At 42.2% G+C, this 21,893-nt stretch overlaps 1 protein-coding gene across 3 annotated transcripts in view; it reads left to right on the top strand.

Annotated features, from left to right (window-relative positions):
• The window catches only part of vegfc (vascular endothelial growth factor c), a 222,495-nt gene that overhangs the window by 158,452 nt on the left and 42,150 nt on the right, over positions 1–21,893 (top strand). For all 3 annotated transcript variants that reach the window (XM_059974303.1, XM_059974302.1, XM_059974304.1), the window contains 2 exons: positions 4,368–4,558; positions 21,519–21,670. In XM_059974303.1, the coding sequence (XP_059830286.1) occupies positions 4,368–4,558; positions 21,519–21,670 (343 nt within the window). The remainder of the gene's footprint in view (positions 1–4,367; positions 4,559–21,518; positions 21,671–21,893) is intronic.

The raw sequence follows: 21,893 nt of genomic DNA, 5'->3' as shown, positions 1-21,893 counted from the left end.
GCATTGAGCTGCTTCCTGGTGATTGGCTGATTACATACTTGTATCAACAAGCAGGTGTACAAGTACGCCTATCAAAGTGCTCACTGAGTGTATAGTTGATAGTAAAGTGTATTCTAGCTTAGCTTTACTTCTTGTTCAGCCTCTTTCTGTCCTTTCCCAGCAATTCAGTTTGGCTTTTTCAGTTTGAATCAAAGATTGTCCATGTGAATTTTTAACTCTTCTCCAAATCAACCTGTCGTATATGTACAAACACGAGGAAATCTGCAGATGCTGGAAATTCAAACAACAACACACACAAAAGGCTGGTAGAACACAGCAGGCTAGGCAGCATCTATAGGGAGAAGAGCTGTTGACGTTTCGGGCCGAGACCCTTCGTCACCATTCTGTATGTAAGGGTCTCGGCCCAAAACATCGACAGCACTTCTCCCTATAGATGCTGCCTAGCCTGCTGTGTTCTACCAGCATTTTGTGTGTGTTGTCCTATATGTAGAACGTTTTCTGCTTTTATTTTGCTTTTATCAGTTAATGCTTTTCAGTGCCAAACTGCACACAGCTGTTCAAGCAAGTAAGCCATTCAGCCCAACAAATCCTTTCCTACCACGAGCACCCATATTTAAATCAAATCCTCTGCAGTTCATTTTAACCTCTCCACCTTGTTATCATCTCATAGCTAGATTCTGAAACTCATCCGCACTGGGGAGCATTTGTCAGTGGCCAATCACCCTACCAGCCTGCATGTTTTTTGGGATGTGGGAGGAAACTCATGCGGTTCCAAAGAGAATGTGCAAACTCCACACAGACAGTACTGGAGGTTAGGGTTGAACCCAAGCGTCTGGCACAGTGGAACTGCAGTTTTACTATCTGCTTCACCATGATACCCATAGCAGCTGAAGTATGGTGGATTCTGGTTAATTAGGACACATCAGGACCTTGGCCAAAGTGGCTGCTCCTATCATCCGAAGTTCAATGGAAATAATTAAAAAGATATATAAACAGCCAAACTACTGGACATGAGTTGAGAGTTAAGGGGAAAAAGTTTAAGGGTAACACAAGGGGGAGCTTCTTTACTCAGAGAGTGGTAGTTGTGTGGAACGAGCTTCCAGTAGAAGTGGTAGAGGCCGGTTCGGTATTGTCAATCTTAAAGAAAGATTGGATAGGTATATGAACAGGAAAGGAATGGAGGGTTATGGGCTGAGTGCGGGCTAGTGGGACTAGGTGAGAGTAAGCATTCGGCATGGACTAGAAGGGCCGAGATGGCCTGTTTCCGTGCTGTAATTGTTATATGGTTTAACTGAGTACAAATTATAAGAACATAAGAAATAGGAGCAGGAGTCGGCCATCTGGCCCTTCGAGCCTGCCCCGCCATTCAATAAGCTCATGGCTGATCTGACTATGGACTCATCTCCACCTGCCTGCCTTTTCTCCATAATCTTTAATTCCCCTACTATGCAAAAATCAATCCAAACTTGTCTTAAATATATTTACTGAGGTAGCCTCCACTGTTTCATTGGGCAGAGAATTCCACAGATTCACCGCTCTTTGGGAAAAGCAATTTCTCATCATCTCCATCCTAAATTTATTCCCTCGAATCTTCAAACAATGTCCCCTAGTTCTAGTCTCACCTACCAGTAGAAATAACTTTACTACCTCTATCATGTCTATCCCTTTTATAATTTTATGTTTCTATAAGATCTCCTTTCATTCTTCTGAATTCCAACGAGTAGAGTCCAGAGCAACTCATTCTGTCCTCATAGTTCTTCATCTCTGGATCAACCTGGTGAACCTCCTCTGCACAGCCTCCAAAGCCAGTTTTCCTTCCTCAAGTAAGGAGACCAGAACTGCATGCAGTTCTCCAGATGCAGCCTCACCAGTACCTTGTACAATTCAATGAAATACAGAACAAATTGGAACACTACCAATATTACTACAGTGCTATAAAGCTGTGTTTCAGTTCGCAATGGTTACTGACGTAGGATTTTATCAAGTGTACATTGTCATAGTGTTTGATTGGTAAACTACACATTCTTAGCCTCATAAAGCATCAAGTTTAAGGCTTTTTCCAACAACTAACAATTTATTTTTATTAGTTCCTGCTTTATTTTAACAACACAGCATAGTTGTGCTTTCTTTGAACTTGATAGTGTGTGTTTTTAGCAAAGGGAACCATCCGGCGTGGCATAATAGAAAAGGCCTGTTTCATTGACATTGTAAATATCATCTACACAACACTTTTGAAGCAAGTCGGGGAGTTTTGTAGATTTCCATGTTTCTGCGCCTACAAGATCATCATTACCTTCCTCACCATGTGCTTTCTGCAATTTAGTGTGGTGCCTGTATTTCCACCGAGACAACCAACCATTTGTTGCTTTAAAATCTTCATGACCCAGCTTCTTAGCTAGCTCCTCTCATTTGTTTTGGTCCACTAACAGACACGCCTCATCCAATTGCAACAGAAAGCCATTGATTGAGGGCCTCTTCAACATCTGGATCCTTACCTTCACACTTCTGATTTTGGGATGTCCTCTGTGGTGCCTCACGTTTTTCTCGCTGTTTACCTTGCTAATGTATCATGCGTGCAATTGTACATTTCGACACTCCGGTTATCTCTGCCAGCTGATGATGTGCGGTGTTAGGCAGATGGCTTTTGATTTGGGTCAGTAGGGTAATTTTTCTTGGTCAGTGTCATACCCTTTCATGGCAAAGGTCTCAAAACATTATTTTTAAATCAAAATAGAAATAAACTTATCAAAGATCACTGCTTTCTGTATCACCGTTCATGGGTCCAAGTAGATAACGTAACACGAGCACATGCAAATGATGCGGTGTGGTGTCTAATGGCCGTGACTGACAATCTCCTTCCCCAGTTAAATGGCATAGTGTCCCAAATAAATGAAAGGAATCCTGGCTATGTTATTGATTTGTTTTTGTTCTTTAGGGATTGTCCCAAATTAGCATCTGTTCTGATTAACCAATGGCCAAATGAACCGGAACCTGCTGTATGTTGGTAGCCCAATGCAGTAGTTGTCTGAGGCTTACATCCTGTAGGGAGGACAGAGCTTACTCCTGTTCTGCCTTCAAACTTCGAACCCATGTATTTCTTTCATATGAAATGGACATTGCTGACATTGCTAATTTTTTTTTTCACAATACACACAAAATGCTGGAAGAACTCTGCAGGTCAGGCAGCATCTGTGGAAATGAATAAACAGTTGACATTTCGGGCTGAGACCCTTCTTCAGGACTGAGAAGGAAGGAGGGAGAGGCTAGATTAAAAAGGTGGGGGAGGTGAAGGAGGCTAGCTGGAAGGTGACAGGTGGGTGGGAAAGGTCAAGGGCTGGAAAAGAAAGAATCTGATAGGAGAGGAGAGTGGACAACAGGAGAAGGGGATCCTGGGGAAGTAATTGGCAGATGGGAAGTGAAAGGTCAGAGTGGGAAATAGAAGAAGGGGGGCAGGAGGAGGAAATTTATCCACTGGAAGGAGAAATCAGTATTCATGCCACCAGGTTGGAGGGTACCCAGATGGAATATAATATCTCGGCGCAAGAGGAGTCCATGGGTCAACACATCAAATGGGAATGGGAATGGGAGTTAAAATGTTTGGCCACTGGAAAGTTCTGCTTGTGCCGGATGGTGCAGAAGTGCTCGACAAAGCGGTCCCCCAATTTATGATGGGTCTCACCGATGCAGAGAAGGCTGCATTTCTGTGCACTGATTTCAAGATGTGGTTAAGTGTCAACCACATTTTTGGGTCTTGAGTCATGTATAGGCCAGGCAAGTAATGATGGCAAATTTGCTTCTTTGAAGGAAACTAGTAAAGAAGATAAGATTTTTGATTATTAAGGGCATGAGGGTTTACGGGAAGAAAGCAGGAGATTGGGGCTGAGAGGAAAACTGGATCAGCCATGATGCAATAGCAGAGAAGACTTGATGGGCCGACTGGCCTAATTCTGATCCCATAATTTATTTCCATATGATCTTATAAGTTTTTAACAAGAACCCTGGTTACTGTTACTAAGATGCGCCAGATTTATTTATTGCATGAATTCATATTCTCCAACTATAATAGTGGGATTTGAATTTACGACTCTGGGTCAGTAGTCCAGGAATCTGGGTGCTACTCTAGTGATTTAACTGTCCATCTACCAACTACATGTAAAGGGATTAAAGCCTGCATGTGATGTTCAATATCCTAAAAGTGGTCTTGTAATCACATTTCTTAACACAGGGAGAGGGAGCATATACAGACTCTTTGGTTAATCTCATTATGAATGTATTTACTTAAAGGAGCTTCTTGTGTTGGCTTTTCATCCATCTAACCCAAGTAGGTCTTGATTATTGTTCTGTGATATTTGAATCTGCCCAATCAGGTATTGATTTTGAGTGGAAAAAGACTCAGTGCATGCCCAGGGAGGTGTCCTTGGACGTGGGGAAAGAATTTGGGTCAGCAACAAACACCATCTTTAAACCGTCCTGCGTGTCTGTCTACAGATGTGGTGGCTGCTGCAATAGCGAGGGAATAACATGTATGAACACCAGCACTTCGTATGTCAGCAAGACTGTAAGTATCATAATTTCATTTTTACCTTTACATGGCAATGCATAAGCTGCTTCTGAATGTTATTTTTTTTTTGTTTTGCTGCTCTGTGTCACACAGCGGCTACTGTCATAAGAATATAAGGAGCAGGATTGGGAGTAGACCAATTAGTTCAGGAGTGGGAGAAAGCCAATCAGCTCAGTAGTGTGAGAAGGCCAATCAGCTCAGGAGTGGGAGCAGGCCAATCAGCTCAGTAGTGTGAGAAGGCCAATCAGCTCAGGAGTGGGAGCAGGCCAATTAGGTCAGGAGTGGGAGGAGGCCAATCAGCTCCAGAGTGGGAGTAGGCCAATCAGCTCAGGAGTGGGAGTAGGCTAATCAGCTCAGGAATTAAGTAGGCCAATCACCTCCTCAAACCTGTTGCACCATTCAAGTTGATTATTCAATTCTCCTCTTATATGTCTGAGGATAACAGTACCATGTTTTATCTTTTCCCTGCTGAGTTGTGTTTCTAACATTCTGTTGACCCCTCCAGAGGAAGAAAAGAGATTGCCATTTCATTCACCTTCCACTGTGCTTCTTTCCCTTAATATTGCACTGCAGTCTCAGTGAATTGCTTAATTTGGTTGAACAAACGTGCATTTAAAAGGTGCTATATTTAGATCTATATGTGAAGACAGCCAATTCATAGGATTCCCAGATGAAAACGGTGAAGTGAGACAGGACAAAAGATTATCTTCTGTAGCATAAAACTCTCTCATCCTGAAAATGGAAAAATGATAAAGGAATTAATGTGAAATTAGTGAAAGGTTTGAAAAAAGCATGGCACTCTGTGGGATACTTTGATACTCAGAATTGTCATGTCTGCTTACAATGGAGACTTTCTTTAGGTTTTGCTTGACATGTGCTACAAATCTGCATTTGGCATCCAGGACTTGTACAAATGAAGGTTTATCAAGTGTTTCAGTGGAAAGAGGAAAATGAAGTACAAGCAGGGCAACTGGCAATAGTCATTCTGTGGTTGTGTTACAGTAATGAGCTTTAAGAACATAAAAGAGGAAGGTGGGAATCAACTATACTGTTCCCGTGTCTGAGTGACCTTTCACCCCAGTAACACTTTCCGGCCTCAAATTTTTAATGTCCAAAAAGTCTATCAATATCTACCTTGAAAATACTCTGTAACTGAGTTTTCACAATCCACCCCTAGAATTCCAAAGATGAACCATATCACAAATGGCTAGTGCCTTATTTTGAAACTGTGACCGCATCCAACTTGTTACCTTATCCATTGTCATCCTTGCTTCTGTCCTGTCAGGATCTCTAAGAAGTGATCATTCTTCTGAACTTTAGAGGTTGGATTGGCAGGAGTAAACTCTTCCCCACAACAGAGGTATCCCCATAACAGAAAACAAGGTTTTAAGCTAAGGGGAGAAATGATTTGGAGAGGATGATTGGAATCTGGATCATATTTCCAACTTACATATTGCAAGTGTGTTCTCTCACAACACTTTAGACAACCACTGGAATTGCCAAACCATAAAAAAGTCATTCCAAGCACTGGTAAATAGCATTAGTGGAAATTGATAGTTAGTGTGGATATAGTCATCCAAAACGTCCATTGTATGACTCTGCGACTCTAGTATTATCCGCTCTGTTTAACTTCTTCTCAAAGGCCAAGTTCATTTCCCACAAATCAATGTGGTGAATCCTTTTCCACTGCCTTGAGTCAAAATATGGACACCTGATCTGTACAATATATTCCAGCTGACATCTCCCGACACTCTCATATAATTCCAGTAAGGTAGTTTTATACTTGCACTCAAATCTTATTCTGCCTCCCTCCTTCTTTGAATAAGGATTTTGAGCTGGTTTCTTTTCTTTTTGAGTGGAAGCCCCACATGTACACCTCCAATAACCATTGTACATGATGGACCATGGCTGGAATTGTTCTCTTAGGGGGCTGTTATCAGCCCCAATAAATCTGAATCTGAATTTGGAACTGAACCTATGGCTGAAGCACCTTGTATGCCTAGTATATTTTTATTTATTTTAACTTATTTCTGAACCATCCTGCTCTCTGGTTCGACATTCACATTTGGAGCTTTGATTTTTAACAATCGCTAAGTGCTCTTCTTGCTGTAGTACAAGACTTGTAAAAAAAAACAATATCTCATCTGCCCCAAAGAAATTACTCCAGTCAGTACAGAGAAAGTCAGCCTAGAAAGTGGTAACACGACTGAAAAGCCCAGGCTTGTCAAAGGTTCTGGGGTCAGTTTCTGGTCTGGTCACTTCTCAGCCCAGTTTTGGTTTTGAAACAGTGAACGTGAGATTTGCTCATTATTAACTGATAGTGATGAAGGAAAACGAAACGTAAACCATTTCCTCTGCAATATAACATTCCCGCGTGAAAACAGACATAAACAGCCAAACGTGTCTGGTGAAAGCTGTCAGTTTGTAAGTCTGCCTTGCTTGTCGACATGTATGCACCGTCTGGACGGAAGATTACAATGGACTCTATTTATCAACGCTGATATATCTTGCTTATTAAAATACTCTGAGTGAAGCCTGAGAAGGCTGACTGCCACAGCAGTATGTCTGTAATGTGAACTTTATAGTGGAGGTCCAACACAATATGTTTTAATAGATCACAGTCCAATTTGAGCAAGAAATATGAAAATTTCAAACCTTTGATGTATGGAAGAATAATTTAAAAACAGTGAACTGAAGTACAAAGCTAAATTTGTAAAATTTGTTATAAAGTTAACAAATCCAATAAACAGTTCAAAAGAAAGTCTCTCCACAAAAAAGGTGGTATTATTGTGGAACTTGTTGACACATGGAGCAGTGGTGCTAAATTGCCTGGGTGTACTTAGAAGGAACTGTAGGAAATCCCCAGCAAATTGTGGGGAGCACCTTCACCAAAAGGGCAAGAAGATGGCTGGCTACCAGCTTCTCAGGTTTAGTATTGTCAGTAATGCTAGCTACAAGCAAAGTCTGCAAAGAAAGTGAATATATGGGTGGTGCAGTAGCGTAGCAATTAGTGCAACACTTGACAGAGCTAGTGACCCCCAATGGGAGTTCAGTTAACAACGACACACACAAAATGCTGGTGGAACACAGCAGGCCAGGCAGCATCTATAGGGAGAAGCGCTGTCAATGTTTCGGGCCGAGACCCTTTGTCAGGACTTATGAAAGGAAAGATAGTAAGAGATTTGAAAGTAGTGGGGGGGGGGGGGAATGCGAAATGATAGGAGAAGACCGGAGGGGGTGGGATGAAGCTAAGAGCTGGAAAGGTGATCGGCGAAAGTGATACAGAGCTGGAGAAGGGAAAGGATCATGGGACGAGAGGCCTCAGGAGAAAGAAAGGAGGTGGGGGAACACCAGAAGGAGATGGGGAACAGGCAAATGACTAAATATGTCAGGGATGAGGTAAGAAGGGGAGGAGAGGCATTAACGGAAGTTAGAGAAGTCAATGTTCATGCCATCAGGTTGGAGACTACCCAGCCAGTATATAAGGTGTTCTTCCTCCAACCTGAGTTTGGATTCATTTTGACAATAGAGGAGGCCATGGATAGACATATCAGAATGGGAATGGGACGTGGAATTAAAATGTGTGGCCACTGGGAGATCCTGCTTTCTCTGGCGGACCAAGAGTAGGTGTTCAGCGAAACGGTCTCCCAGTCTGCGTCGGGTCACACCAATATATAAAAGGCCACACCAGGAGCACCGGGCGCAGTATACTACACCAGTTCCTGCTGCTGTCTGTAAGGAGATTGTATGCTCTCCCTGAGACCGCAGGTGCTCCGAGTTCCTCCCACAGTCCAAAGACTAAGGATTAGCGAGGTGTGGGCATGCTATGTTGGCGCCAGAAGCGTGCCACCACGTTCGGGGCCGCACCCAGCAGCTCCTCGGCTGTTGATGCAAACAGTGCACTTCACTGTCCGTTTCAATGCTTCGACGTACACACGACAAATAAAGCTAATCTTGTTAAACGGAAACAGGAGCTCTCCCTTCAGCCTGCTCAGTCATCCACTGAGATGATCCACTTACTGCTCACCAATTCTCTTCATGCCCAAGGATCTATTGATTCCGGCCTTGAATATATTCAGCAATTGGTCGTTCAAAACCCTCTGCAGTCGAGAATCTAATGGTTCATAAACCTCAAAGATAAAATTGGATAAATAGTGGGACAGGAATTAGTAATTGATTTATTATTGTCACCTGTTTTGAGATACATCGAAAAACTTAGTTTTATATGCCATGCAAACTGATCATTCCATATGTAAGTTCATTGAGGTAGTACAACAGTAACAGAATACAGACTTATCCCAGTCCCTATTTTAGTTCCCCTCTCACCCTTTCTCTTCCCCTCACATGGTTATCAGCTCCCTATATTGACTCCTCTCCTTCCCTTTCTCCCATGGTCCACTCTCCCCTCCTATTAAATTCATAGTATCATAGAGAAGTACAGCACAGAAGCTGGTCCTTTGGCCCATCTAGTCTATGCCAAAACTATTTAAACTGCCTATTCCCATCGACCTGCACCAGAACAATAGCCCTCCAACTCACTACTATTCACGTACCGAAACAAACTTCTCTTAAATGTTGAAACCAAGCTTGCATAAGTCACGTGTGCTGGCAGCTCATTCCACACTCTCACAACCCTCTGAGTAAAAAAGTTTCCCCTCATGTTCCCCTTAAATTTCTTACGATTCTCCTTTAACTCATGACCTCTGGTTGTAGTCTCATCCAACCTCAGTCGAAAAAGCCTGCCTGCATTTACCCTATCTATACCCATTATAATATACCTCTATCAAATGTCCTCGCAATCTTCTACATTCTAAAGAACACTGTCCTAGCCTATTCAATTTTTTCTTAAAACTCAGGTCCTCCAGACCCGGAAACATCCTTGTAAATTTTCTCTGTACTCTTTCGACCTTGTTTACATCTTTCCTGTAGATGGGTGACCAAAACTGCACACGCCATACTTCAGATTAGGCCTCACCAAAGTCTTATACAACTTCAACATAACATCCTACCTCCTGTACTCAATACATTGATTAATGAAGGCCAATGTGCCAAAAGCTTTCTTTACAACCCAATCTACCTGTGACATCACTTGCAATGTATTATGGACCTGCTTTCCCAGATCCCTTTGTTCTACCACACTCCTCAGTTCCCTAGCAGTCATTGTGTAAGACCTACTCTTGTTGGTCCTACCAAAGTGCAGGACCTCACACTTTTCTGCATTAAATTCCATCTGCCATTTTTCAGCCCATTTTCCCAGCTGATGGAGAGCCCTCTGCAAGCCATGATCGCTTTCTTCACTGTCCACTACACTCCCAATCTTGGTGTCATCCACTGATTTGTTGATCCAGTTAATCACATTATCATCCAGATCATTGATATAGATGACAAACAGCAAAGGACCCAGCACCGATCCCTGCAGCACACCACTAGTCACAGGCAACTACCACTACCACTCTACTATCACTCTCTGACTCTTCCCACAAAGCCAGTGTCTAATCTAGTTTGCTACCTCATCCTGAATGCCAGGCGACAAAACTTCTTAACCAACCTTCAATGCAGGACTTTGTCAAATGCCTTGGTAAAATCCACATAGACAACATCCAATGCCTTGCCTTCATCAACTTTCCTGGTAACTTCCTCGAAAAACTCTCTAAGATTGGTTAGACATGACATACCATGCACAAAGCCATGCTGACATCAGCCTTCTTCTTCAGTTCTTTATTTAATCAACATTTCACCTCACAGCTTTGGCTTCATCTATCACCTTCCAGCTTGTATTCCTTCCCCTTCCGGATCTTCTTATTCTGAATTCTTCCCGTTTCTTCCATTCCTGGTGAAGGGTCTTGGCTTAACACATTGGCTATTCCTCTTCATAGACGCTGCCTGACCTGCTGAGTTCCTTGGCTGGTGCAGCTCGAAGGACTGGAAGGGCCTATTTCACATTGTATCCCAATAACTAAATAAACAAACAATAAATGAATAAAATCAATGCAAATACCTGGTGCAGATAATTGACCGCCTTCACATAACGCTTTTGATGATTGTGTCCTTCTTTATAACAGTCAAGAAGATTGTCGATACCTTCAAATTCTTCGTAGCTCATAATTTGTTGAAGGAGTGAAATAATTTCATTTTCACTCCTGCCGTTTTCTGGCATCTCCTAGCCTGAATGATTGAAACCGCAGAGAGCAAAATAGCTCTGAATTGTCTTACTGCTTATTTCTCGACAACTATCAGTGACAAAAATTATTGCATTTTGAACACAAACACACACGACTGACACTGTCTAAAAACTGTTTGCTCTAAGCGTGATGTGGTTTATAAGCCACACAAGTATGAGATATATAGTACTGTGAAAAAGTATTAAACACACATATATAGCTAGGGTGTATAAGATTTTTGCACAGTACTTTAGTAATTTTATGTATTGTACCGTATTGCTGTTGCAAAAAACCTAATTTCATAACGTGTAAGTGATGATAAATCAGATTGGGTCTCTGTTGTGGACGGAGACTGGGAAGGGGGCTGGAAGCGAGGAATCATGGTGGGAAAAGGGGAAAGGTGAAGGGAGGGAGCAGGAGGCACCAGAGGGACATTCTGTAATGATAAATAAACCAATTGTTTGGAATCAAATGACCTTGCTAGGTGTCTCAGGTCTGGGTGTGTCTACACCCGTGTCACCCGCCATCCCTGGCATTCCTTCTCTGCTACCTGTCCCACACCGCTTCACCCATGCCATTACCAAGATCCTTTGCTCCCACCAGATTTATGGACTCACTCTGTGCTCCATGTTGACAAATACAGTACTGTGCACATGACTTAGGCATCCTAGCTATATATAGGCCATAAGACAAATGAGCAGAAGTCAGCCATTCAGCCCACAGAGTCTTCTCTGCCATTTCATCATGAGCTGATCCAATCTCCCCTTTAGTCCCATTCCCCCGCCTTCTCACCATCACCTTTGATGCCCTGACTAGTCAGATACCTATCAATCTCTGCCTTAAATACACCCAATGACTTGGCCTCCACTCCTACCCGTGGCAACAAATTCTATAGATTCACAACCCTCTGGCTAAAAAAAATTTTTCGCATCTCTGTTCTGAATGGGTGCCCTGCAATCCTCAAGTCATGTCCTCTGATACTAGACTCCCCCACCATGGGAAACAACTTTGCCACATCCACTCTGACCATGCCTTTTATATGTGCCTAAGACTTTTACACAGTTCATATATATACATATAGCTGCAATACAAAATTATCTGTAAATGGGACATAACAGATAGCATGCATTTGATGAACCGAATGATCCCTTATTAAAGAAACTCATAAATTAGCAGGAGGAGATGACTAGCTGACCATCCAATTAGATTGTGACCAGAACATGATTTGTAATATGAACTTCATGTACCTCCAATGATTCTTACAACCTTGGTGATTCAACTAATCCTCTCAAAAACATGCGGAACCTGGATCCACATTTCTAAAGGTTCACAACCATCTGAAAGAAATAGTTCATGATAAATTTATCTTCTCGCAGTTTTAAACAGTAACCCCTAGATCCCAAGAGGAGAATCTCTTCACATACACTGTAATTCTATGAAATTCCCTCACACTCTTTTCATCCAAAGGGATTTCAAATGCAGCCAAAGAAACTTACCTATTTGGTTCTCAGAGTAGAAAGGCTCTAGGAAATGCTTTCAACATATTTTCATCCTTCTCTAAATACTATTCTGGATAGTCTCACCAACTTCATATATAATTGAAGCATGATTTCCCTATTATTGGGTTGCTTTTTGTTCATCATGCACAGTTGTACAGAAGTTAGTGCAGCTTCCTTAGAACTCCAATGACCGATTTTTGATCATGACTGTGAATACTGTCAGTGTGGAGTTTGCAGATTTGACCTCTGACTTGGTTTCCTCTCACATCCCAAGGAAATTCAAAGTTCAAAGTACTTTTATTATCAAAGCATGAATACACAATACAACCTTGAGATTCATGTCCTTACAGGCACAACAAAGAAACATCCAAAGAACCCACCAAAAGATAGATGTCAAACACACAATGGACAGGGAGAGAAGAAATACGAGTTGCACAAACAACAAAGCCTGCAAATAGTTTCAGAACTGGAATTTTATGTATGACACAAAGCCAGGTATCCCTGCAGCTGGTGCAGGCAGCAGCCAGAGTTCACTCTAAAGCCCAGTAAACATTGCAAGAACAGGCTTCACTGCAGCCAGCACTGTAAACATCTCTGAACAGCAAGCCAAACCGACCCATACCTCACCTCCAGTCCAGACACCCTAACCTTTTCAATCTTACCCGGTGCTTAAATTGGCCAAACAGCAAGTCAGTCCTCACTCTGGGGCCTGGGCCAAGGAAGTGCTTGTTGGTTGATTTAATTTTGTAAACTATGCTGTAATATAGATGATTGAAGGGGTATGTCAAATTTAAGTTCTTTGTGCAGAATGATGGATATGTGAAACAACCAGCCGGGGTAGTGGCAGGGGTAATAAAGGGACTCTTATATAGCCACACGGATGATAGAAAACTGGGTGGCTACATAGGAACAAATGAAAATCTGCAGATGCTGGAAATCTGAACAACACACACAAAATGCTGGAGGAACTCGGCAGGCCAGGCAGCATCTAGAAAAAGAGTACAGTCAATGTTTCTACTCTTTTCCTAGATGCTGCCTGGCATGCTGAGATCCTCCAGCATTTTGTGTGTGTGGCTACGTAGGAAGGGAGGGTTAGATTAGAGTGGATTAGAAGGTCAGCACAACTTCATGGGCTGAAGGCCATGAGGGGCCTTGTCCGTTCCATAACAAGTAACTCTCAAGCATGTTAGCAGCTTTTGACTTAAGCATGCGTTGTGGACCTACGCCAGCTAAGAGTGCAGAACTGGACAAACATAATACATTACAATTGATGAATTTCAGAATGTCTGCAGGATAAGTTTCATCTGAAGCCTCAGGTGTGAAATAACAACTTGCTTAAATACCCAAGGTATTCACTTCCTCCCTAAAAGTATTTAACATGTTTTACACTGAGGTAACACGAGAGTCAGGAAAGCTCAGTAGCTGCTGCAAACAGTGAAAGGTGAGATAACAGCACTAGAACTGCAGATTTGACGCAGTGACATTAACAGGACAGGATCCCTTAAAATGAAAATCTGATGGGAACCCGTACATCTAAGGGGGCTGCAGATTTAAGTGCAGTAGACAGTTTATCAGAATCAGATTGTGTTATCTTCTTCTTTGGAGACTCTCCACTCAATAAAACTACCAGCGAATCTAATGAAGATAAGTTTGAGATGCAAAGTAGTGCATCATGTCTTACAAGCCAGTAAGGCTGAAAGGAAGGGAGGTTTGATTCATGACTTCAGGATGCCCTGAAACAAGCACAGCCGATCAATGTGGTGTAGTCGTTGTTGCAAAATAAAAATTATCAATACCAAACAAATGTTTGTATTGTAGAGTAGTGGTTAGCACAATTTACAGTAGAAGTGACCCAGGTTGAATTCTTGTCACTGTCCTTAAGGAGTTTATACCTTCTCCATGTGACTGTGTTGGTTTCATCCCATGGTCCATAGGTGAGCTGGTTGGTAGGTTAATTGATCATCGTAAATAGTCCCACGATTAGGATAGGGTTAAATCAGGGGCTCAATTGGGCAGATGGACTTACTCTGTGCTGTATCTCAGTTTTAAAAATGGCAAAAGCAACATGCTTATCATAATTGAATAAACAATGTTGAGCTGTGGTATAACAAGTTAGTCATTTGACTTAATATGAATCATCGCTGTTTGAATTTGAACGTACTGTTTGGATTTGTGCTCAATGCTTTGTGATCAGTGATCTTGTACGCATATCAACACGTACATGCTAGATTCAAATAGTGAATTACTTGTAGCTGGCTTTTCTCAACCCATCTTTAAAACCTTACTTTATGTGTGGGTCATCTGGCAGCAATGTGACTGAATATTTCCAAAGCATCATAAGACTTTGGAACAGAATTAGGCCATTTAGCCCATTGAGTCTCCTCCATTATTCCATCATGGCTGATTTATTATCCTTCTCGGCCCAATTCTCCTGCCTTCTCCCCATAACCTTTGACACCCTTACGAATCAAGAACCTATCACCTCCACTTTAAATATACCCAATGACTTGGCCTCCACACCTTTCTGTGGCAATGAATTCTACAGATTCACCACCCTCTGGCTCAAGAAATTCTTTCTCATCTCTGTTCTAAATGGATGTCCCTCTATTCTGTGCCCTCTGATCCTACAATCTTCTGCTATAGGAAATATCCTCTCCACAGCCATTCTATCCAGGCCTTTCAATATCCAAAAAGTTTCAGTGAGATCCCCCTCATTTTTCTGAATTCCACCAGGCACAGTTTTGGAAAACATTGGTTTCACAGCAGCTAATCATTAGGAATTTAATAATGTCACAAGTTATATTTTGATGTACCATGGAAAGAAAGATTATCATATCTGCAATTATAACACATAAATGTACACACAGTAATGTGTTTTTACTTAGGGAGTGATTGATGCCAAAGTTTTTTAAGTTAACTGACTGAATAAGAAATACTGCTTGTTCAATTTTTTTGGGGGGAGCGTGCTCTGTTCCAGAAAATGATGAATAATAAATGCTGGCCTTGACAGTAAAATCCATATCTTGGACATGAATAATAAAACTTCTGATAAATATTTGAAGCAATTGCAGATCCAGATCCATGTGGTATTAGCAGTGGGATTATATTGGAGCACAGCTCTAACAAATAACCAGCACAGAGATGTGGGGAGCTAAACGATCTCCATCCCTTATGTATCATTTAGCGATCATATAAAAAAAAACAGGATATCAGCAGCGAAATAGATAAAATATTTCCTTTGCATAAAAATGTGAAAGTTTATAAATAATTGTAAATATGTAGGTTAAGAGTGAAAGGTGAAATGTTTAAGAGGAACATGAGGGAAACTTATTCACTTAGAGGTGGTGAGAGTGTGGACTGAGCTGTCAGGGCAAGTGTGGATGCGATTTTGATTTCAACGTTTAAGAGAAGTTTGGATAGGTGCATGGATGGGAGGGGTATGGAGGGCTATGGTCTGGGTGCAAGTCGATGGGACCAGGTCGTTTAAATAGTTTGGCAGGGATTAGATGGGCGGAAGGGCCTATTTCTGTGCCATAGTTTTCTATGACTCTCTTATAGACAGCAATGGGAAAGATCTGCTACACTACAAACAATATTGCAGATAATGGAAATCCAAAGTAACGCACACAAAATGTCGGAGGAACAGCGGGTCAGGCAGCATCTACACAGAGGAATAAACGGTCACATTAAAGGCTTGAGACCGTTTATTATAAAGATCAGCTAATTTTCAGACATCTCCGATCATTAGCTAGTCATTTTGGGGATTTAATGGGTGTCCTTAACTGCCAGCTTCACGTTACTGTTACCCCTTGGTGCTTACATTGAGAGACAGGAGAAATTGGGTTAAGAACAGAGAATGGTACAGCGCAGAATGGGCCTTCGGCCTACAATATTATGCCAACTGATGTAAACCTACTCTGCGATTAATCTAACCCTTGTCTTCTATACAGCCCATAATCTCTATTTTTCTTACATCCACTTGTCTATTTAAATTCTCTGTTGAATCAACCATTACTACCACCCTGGGCAATGTGCTCTGTGCGCCACTACCCTCTGGGTAAAAAAAGCTGCCTGTGCTATCTCCCTTAAATTTTCCTCCACTGGCCTTAAATGGATTTCATCTAGTACTTGCATTGCCCCCCCATTCCTGATGAAACGTGAAATGTTTGTCCTGAAAAGTTGGCTATTCTTTTCTCACGGATGCTGCCTGACCTGCTGAGATCTACCAGCGTTGTGTACGTATTCTGGGAAAATGGTGCTGGCTGTCCACGCCATCCACGCCTTTCATAATCTTCTAAACCTCCATCAAGTTTTTTCTTGTTCGTGCCTATTCTTTCTTGTTGCTGAAAGGCAGGCTGGGGGTTTGGGGTGATCTGTTAGTTTTTGTGAGAGGGAAGGGTTGGGGTTTATGAGTTTTTGCTTTTTTTGTGTGTGGCAAGGTATTGATGTCAGTCTTCTAACTTCTGTGGTTTTCTGTATTTTGTGGCTGTCTGGAGAAGACAACTTTCAGAGTTGTATTCTGCATGCACACTTTGATAATGAAATGAACCTTTGTCAGGTGGCTTCTCATCTTCATTCACTCCAAAAGCGAGAAAGCCTTTGTTTGCTCTGTCTTTCCTCTTACAGCATCCTTTCTAACCCAAGCAGTACCCTGTGCTAAATCTACGCCACCTCGAAAGCTTCCACATCCTTCCTAAAATGAGGCAACCTGACTGATTGCAAATGCTGAATGGTTATTGTCCAGCAATTCCACGATCTTCCCAACATCAAATGCAATGGGATGGAACAGACAGGTGCACAGGTTGAAAAAAAATAATGTATTGCAATTTAACATTTAAAATGCTAGAGGGACTCACGAGGTCAGGCAGAATTTGAGGAGGGAAATGAACAGTCGACATGGACTGACAATAGAGGGGAGATGGTAGGGATAAAGAGGGGGGGAGGAATGAGGCTGTTCAAGAACCAGCAGGTGTTAGTTGGATCCTGATGAGTGAGGGTGGTGACAGGCAGAGTCGGAGCAGCCTCAGAAGTTGGAAAGTGATTGATGGAAGTCGCAAAAGACTGATGGAATCTGATGAAAGAGGATGGAAAAAAAGAGAGGGAGGGGGGATGAGCAGAGGGGAACGGTAGGGGAGGGGAACCAGTGGAAGGATCGTGTGGGTGATGGGCAGATGGAGAGGGTATGTGGAGGGAAATGAGACTTAGTGACAAGTGCCAACTGGACAAAGAGGAGAGAGAACTGAGAAAACAGGTTGGAGGCAATGATTTTGTTTATAGGGGTAGCACTGGCAGGGCCAGTATTTCTTACCCACCCCTAACTGTGTCGAGAAATAAATGGTCTTTCAGAGGTCAATTGAGAGACAAACTTCAGTGTCATGGATATGAACTCACACGCAGACTAGATGAGGTAAGGATGTAAATCCTTCACACACTCCGGTAGTTTCATATTGATATCCATTATCTTTGTTCATCCCATCCATCATTTTAAAATTACCGTACTGGGCATCTGGCTAATTAGCAAATATTTTGAAAATCATGACCAAGAGTCTTGTAGGAATTTGACCGAGGTTACTCCCATTTGCTTCAGTGCAGATCTTTCTGTTCCAGTAGATATGGTAGAGCTGTGAGGTGTGGAGGGGCTACAACGGGGCAGTGGTTAGTGCTGCTATCTCACAGCTGGGTGCAAGTGCTGTGTGTGTGGAGTTTGTACATTCTATTTATGAACAGAGATGTTTCCCTAAAAGTCCACTTTCCTCCCACATCTAAAGGCATGTTGTTAGATTAACTCTCTATTGTAAATTACCCCTTAAGGTAGGTAAACAACAAATTAATTTAAAGAAAACAAGTGATGGGTACATTGAGTTTATTGTCATGTACACAAATACATGTACAGAACTATGGAAAAGATTTAGGCGCATATACATAGCTAGGGTGCCTAAGACTGTATTTGTCAAAGTGGAGCGGAGAGTGAGTTTGTAAATCTGGCGGAAGCAAAGGATTTTGGGAATGGTGAGGGTGGAGTGCTGCACGAGGGGTGTGGGACAGGTGGCAGAAAAGGAGTGCCAGGGGTAGGGGAATGGTGCGGGTGCAGGCACACCAGGCAAGGAAATGTGATTCCAAAAAATTGGTTGATATATAGTTATAGAATGGCCCTTTGGTGCTTCCCTCTCCCTTCTCCCTTTCCCAACTATGACTCCCCTCTCCCTGCCTCTTTCCCACTCTCAGTCCACAATAGACACTCATATCAGAATCAGGTTTATCATCACTCACCTATGCGGCAGCAGTAACAGTGCAAGCATAACACTATTACAGTACAGTGCAAAAGTCTTAGGCACCCTAGCTATGTACATGTTCAATGGTTCCAATGAATGTATACAGTATACAACCTGAACTTCTTACTCTCCACGGACATCCATGCATCAGAAGAAAAACCCCAAAGAATGAATGACAGGAAACTACGAAATCCCCAAACCCCCCCACTCCTACGCACAAGCAGCAAAAAAACATCAACTCTCCCCCCTCCCTCCACCTGCCTCAGCAAAAGCAGCAACCCCACTCACCCCCTCACCTCCAGCATGCAAGCAATAGCAAAGCCCTCAAAGAGACCATGACCTAGAGTTCATCAAAGAACACTGTTCACCCCAGCAGTTCAAATTGCCACAGGTTCTCTGTCTCTCACTAATGAGGGAAAGAGAGGAATCCACAGTGAGAGAGGCAGCTCACTGCTTCGATGTTGCAGTCTGCAGCGCTGCTTTATTTCGAGTTTCTCCAGCTCGAGAGTTGGCAGCAAACTCTCCCTCACTATTGAGGGAAGAAGAGAAAGAGCAACCACTCGAGAACAGAGGCCTCAGTCAGCCGCACCTGCCCCCTCGACGTTTCGATCTCCTGCGACGCTTCAGTTGGCGACACCGACGTGGAATCAGATTATCTGCTGGGCCGTGCAGGGCCGCAGCCTGAAGGTGCACATCTTCCAGGCTGCTCTTGGAGATACCAAAATCGCTAGGCTGCTCGGCGAGCTCTGAGAGCTAGAACCCATGGCCGTGAAGACTGCAGATCATGCGCTCCGACAGGACCCCAGCTACCTTGAAAAGGAAAGAAGTGGCATTAGAGTGAAGAATTTAAACTGTTTCACAGACAGATTGGGAGAAGTTGCCCTCTGGTACCATCTTTAGCTCCTCCCCCTTTTCTGTATGTGCCTGTCTTTTAAACAGCACTGGCTCAATGAAAAATCTTACTTGCACCAGCATCACAGCTACATAGCATTAGCGATCCAACATTCACAAGAAAAAATATAAATTAAGCAGAAGTTATGTAAAATTATGACACAATAGGAAAAAAAATCCTACAAGGTCCATTGCAGTGCAAAATATTTATAAAATTGCTGTACTGAGAGAGGGATCAGGGGTATGCAGTTTGGTTGAAGAACCAAATAGTTGAAGGAAAGTAGCTGTTCTTTGAACCTGGTGTTGTGGGACATCAGGCTTCTGTACTTGCTGCAAGAAAATGCCATATCATGTGAGAGAGAATAATCTGTAAGTCTCTATCAGCATGGGCTGGATAGGGTGAATTACCTCTCTCTGTAAAACAGCAAGGACAAGACTTTCCTCGGCTATTAAATTGCTCTGTCTGTGTTCGAGCAGGTGACACATCTTTTCACCCCAACCAAATTTAACCTGCCAGTTTCCATGGTATATTATCAGTGATTAATATGTCAAAATGGAGAACTTATCTCAGTCAATTACTGTATCCATTTTTGTCACAGCTGCCCACAGTGGTGATATAATCCAACCTACTCTGTAACCAGACATTTGTTACCTATTCCAACCCAATAATTAGCATCAAATCTGCTGTAGGTCGTTGTGTGCTAACTCTTGACTTGTGTGGTGAGGTTACAAGGTAACAACTTCTGCTTGAGTTGTGTATTTAATATTTCAGAAATATTTGTGTAATCTTGTATGTATATTGGTTGATTAAACAATGTTGTTTGTTGAAGTAATTCTTTATGGGTTATACGCATAAATACGTGAATTGTATATGTCATCACACACTGCCAAGTGATACATGTGTGCCTCACTTAAAGTAAACTTGAGTTAGGCCCACATTTTTGGACTCCCATATCTTCCTCTGAATCAATTTAATGTTTTGAAGTTACAAAACATATATAGTACTTTAATGAAGCAAAATGTCCCACATCCTTCAGAGGCAATAGTCAGATAAATATTTGTGAAAAAACATTTGTGGTGGGAGATTAAAGGTTGGCGTGGACTATGTTTGCCGAAGTTCTTGGTTGTCTGTGTTATATCCCTGTGACTGTATAAATCTCTGTGTTAAAACACAAGAGGGGCGTAAGCAGTCAGAGAGTTAGGGAGGTTTCCAGAGCATAAAACTTGTACAGCCAAAGGCACAGCCACCATTAAAGAGGTGAGGGCGATGGGAAATGCATAATAGGCTGAATCTGGAGAAATGTAGAGTTCTCAGATGCTGGAGCAGGCTACAGATATAAGATGTGATGCCACCAAAAGACCTGAGCATGAAATTGGAACATTAATATACTCGCAGTCCAAGAATGAATGTGGGCAGAGACTACCAAAATGATGAAGGAACTCAGTGTAATGCATGCAAAATGCTGGAGGGACTCAACGAGTCAAGCAGTACCTGACCTGCTGAGTTCCTCCAGCATTTTGTGTGTGTTACTCTGGATTTCTGCCGAATTTCTTGTATTAATGGAACTCAGTGCAAAAATCTGTACAGTAGAGCTTTTGATGAACTAAAGCCCCTGAAGAAAATAATTCATACTATTCTGATATATTTGTAATGAAAAATTCTGATATTATCTTATTTTGCTTGCATATATTTATTCTTTTATTGATTAAGGTAAGCGTAGAATAGAACCTTGCAGCCCTTTGTGGTGCCCCACCCAGCAAACCCTTGATTTAACCCTAGCCTAATCACAGGACAGTTTGCAAGACCAATTAACCTTTGGACTGTGGGAGGAAACCAGAACATCTGAAGGAAACCCATGCCATCACGGGGAGAATGTACAGAGAGTTATGGGAATTGAACCTGGGTCTCCTGCACTGTAAAGCATTGTGCACTATGCTACCAACATGCTTAATACAAGTTAAAAGCATGAGAAGGAAATAATGACCTAGTTAATTGTGATAATTTACTGAGTATAGTAACAGAATTTGTTGGACAGAGGTTGAAGTATAAATAGGTTTGATAATTAGCTAACTTTATCTTCTTATATATCTTCACAACTATTAACTCACAATTAATCTCCTTTTTGTTCACCAGCTTTTCGAGATCACTGTACCAATATCCCAGGTACCAAAACCCATAACAATCAGCGTCGCAAATCACACGGCTTGCCGATGTATGTCAAAGTTGGATTTCTTCAGGCAGGTCCACTCCATTATCAGACGCTCCATATCTACTTCCCAGTCAGAGTAAGTACATTCTTGCCTGTCACACATATCATGCCACTGTCTTTGCTCACAAGCTGCTATTGCAGGAAAATCAGGGGGACTGTGCTCACAATTCTTTGACATTCTTCATCAGCAGACAAGATGCCACACCTTGCAACATGGAAACTTGTATATTAAAATATAAGAGCAGGGCAAGGACATTTGACCCTTATAGCTGCGCTGTCACTCAAATCATGACTGCTCT

The sequence above is a fragment of the Hypanus sabinus genome, chromosome 7 (assembly GCF_030144855.1).
Source record: "Hypanus sabinus isolate sHypSab1 chromosome 7, sHypSab1.hap1, whole genome shotgun sequence".
Lineage (NCBI taxonomy): Eukaryota > Metazoa > Chordata > Chondrichthyes > Myliobatiformes > Dasyatidae > Hypanus > Hypanus sabinus.
This window is presented reverse-complemented; position numbering and strand designations above follow the sequence as displayed.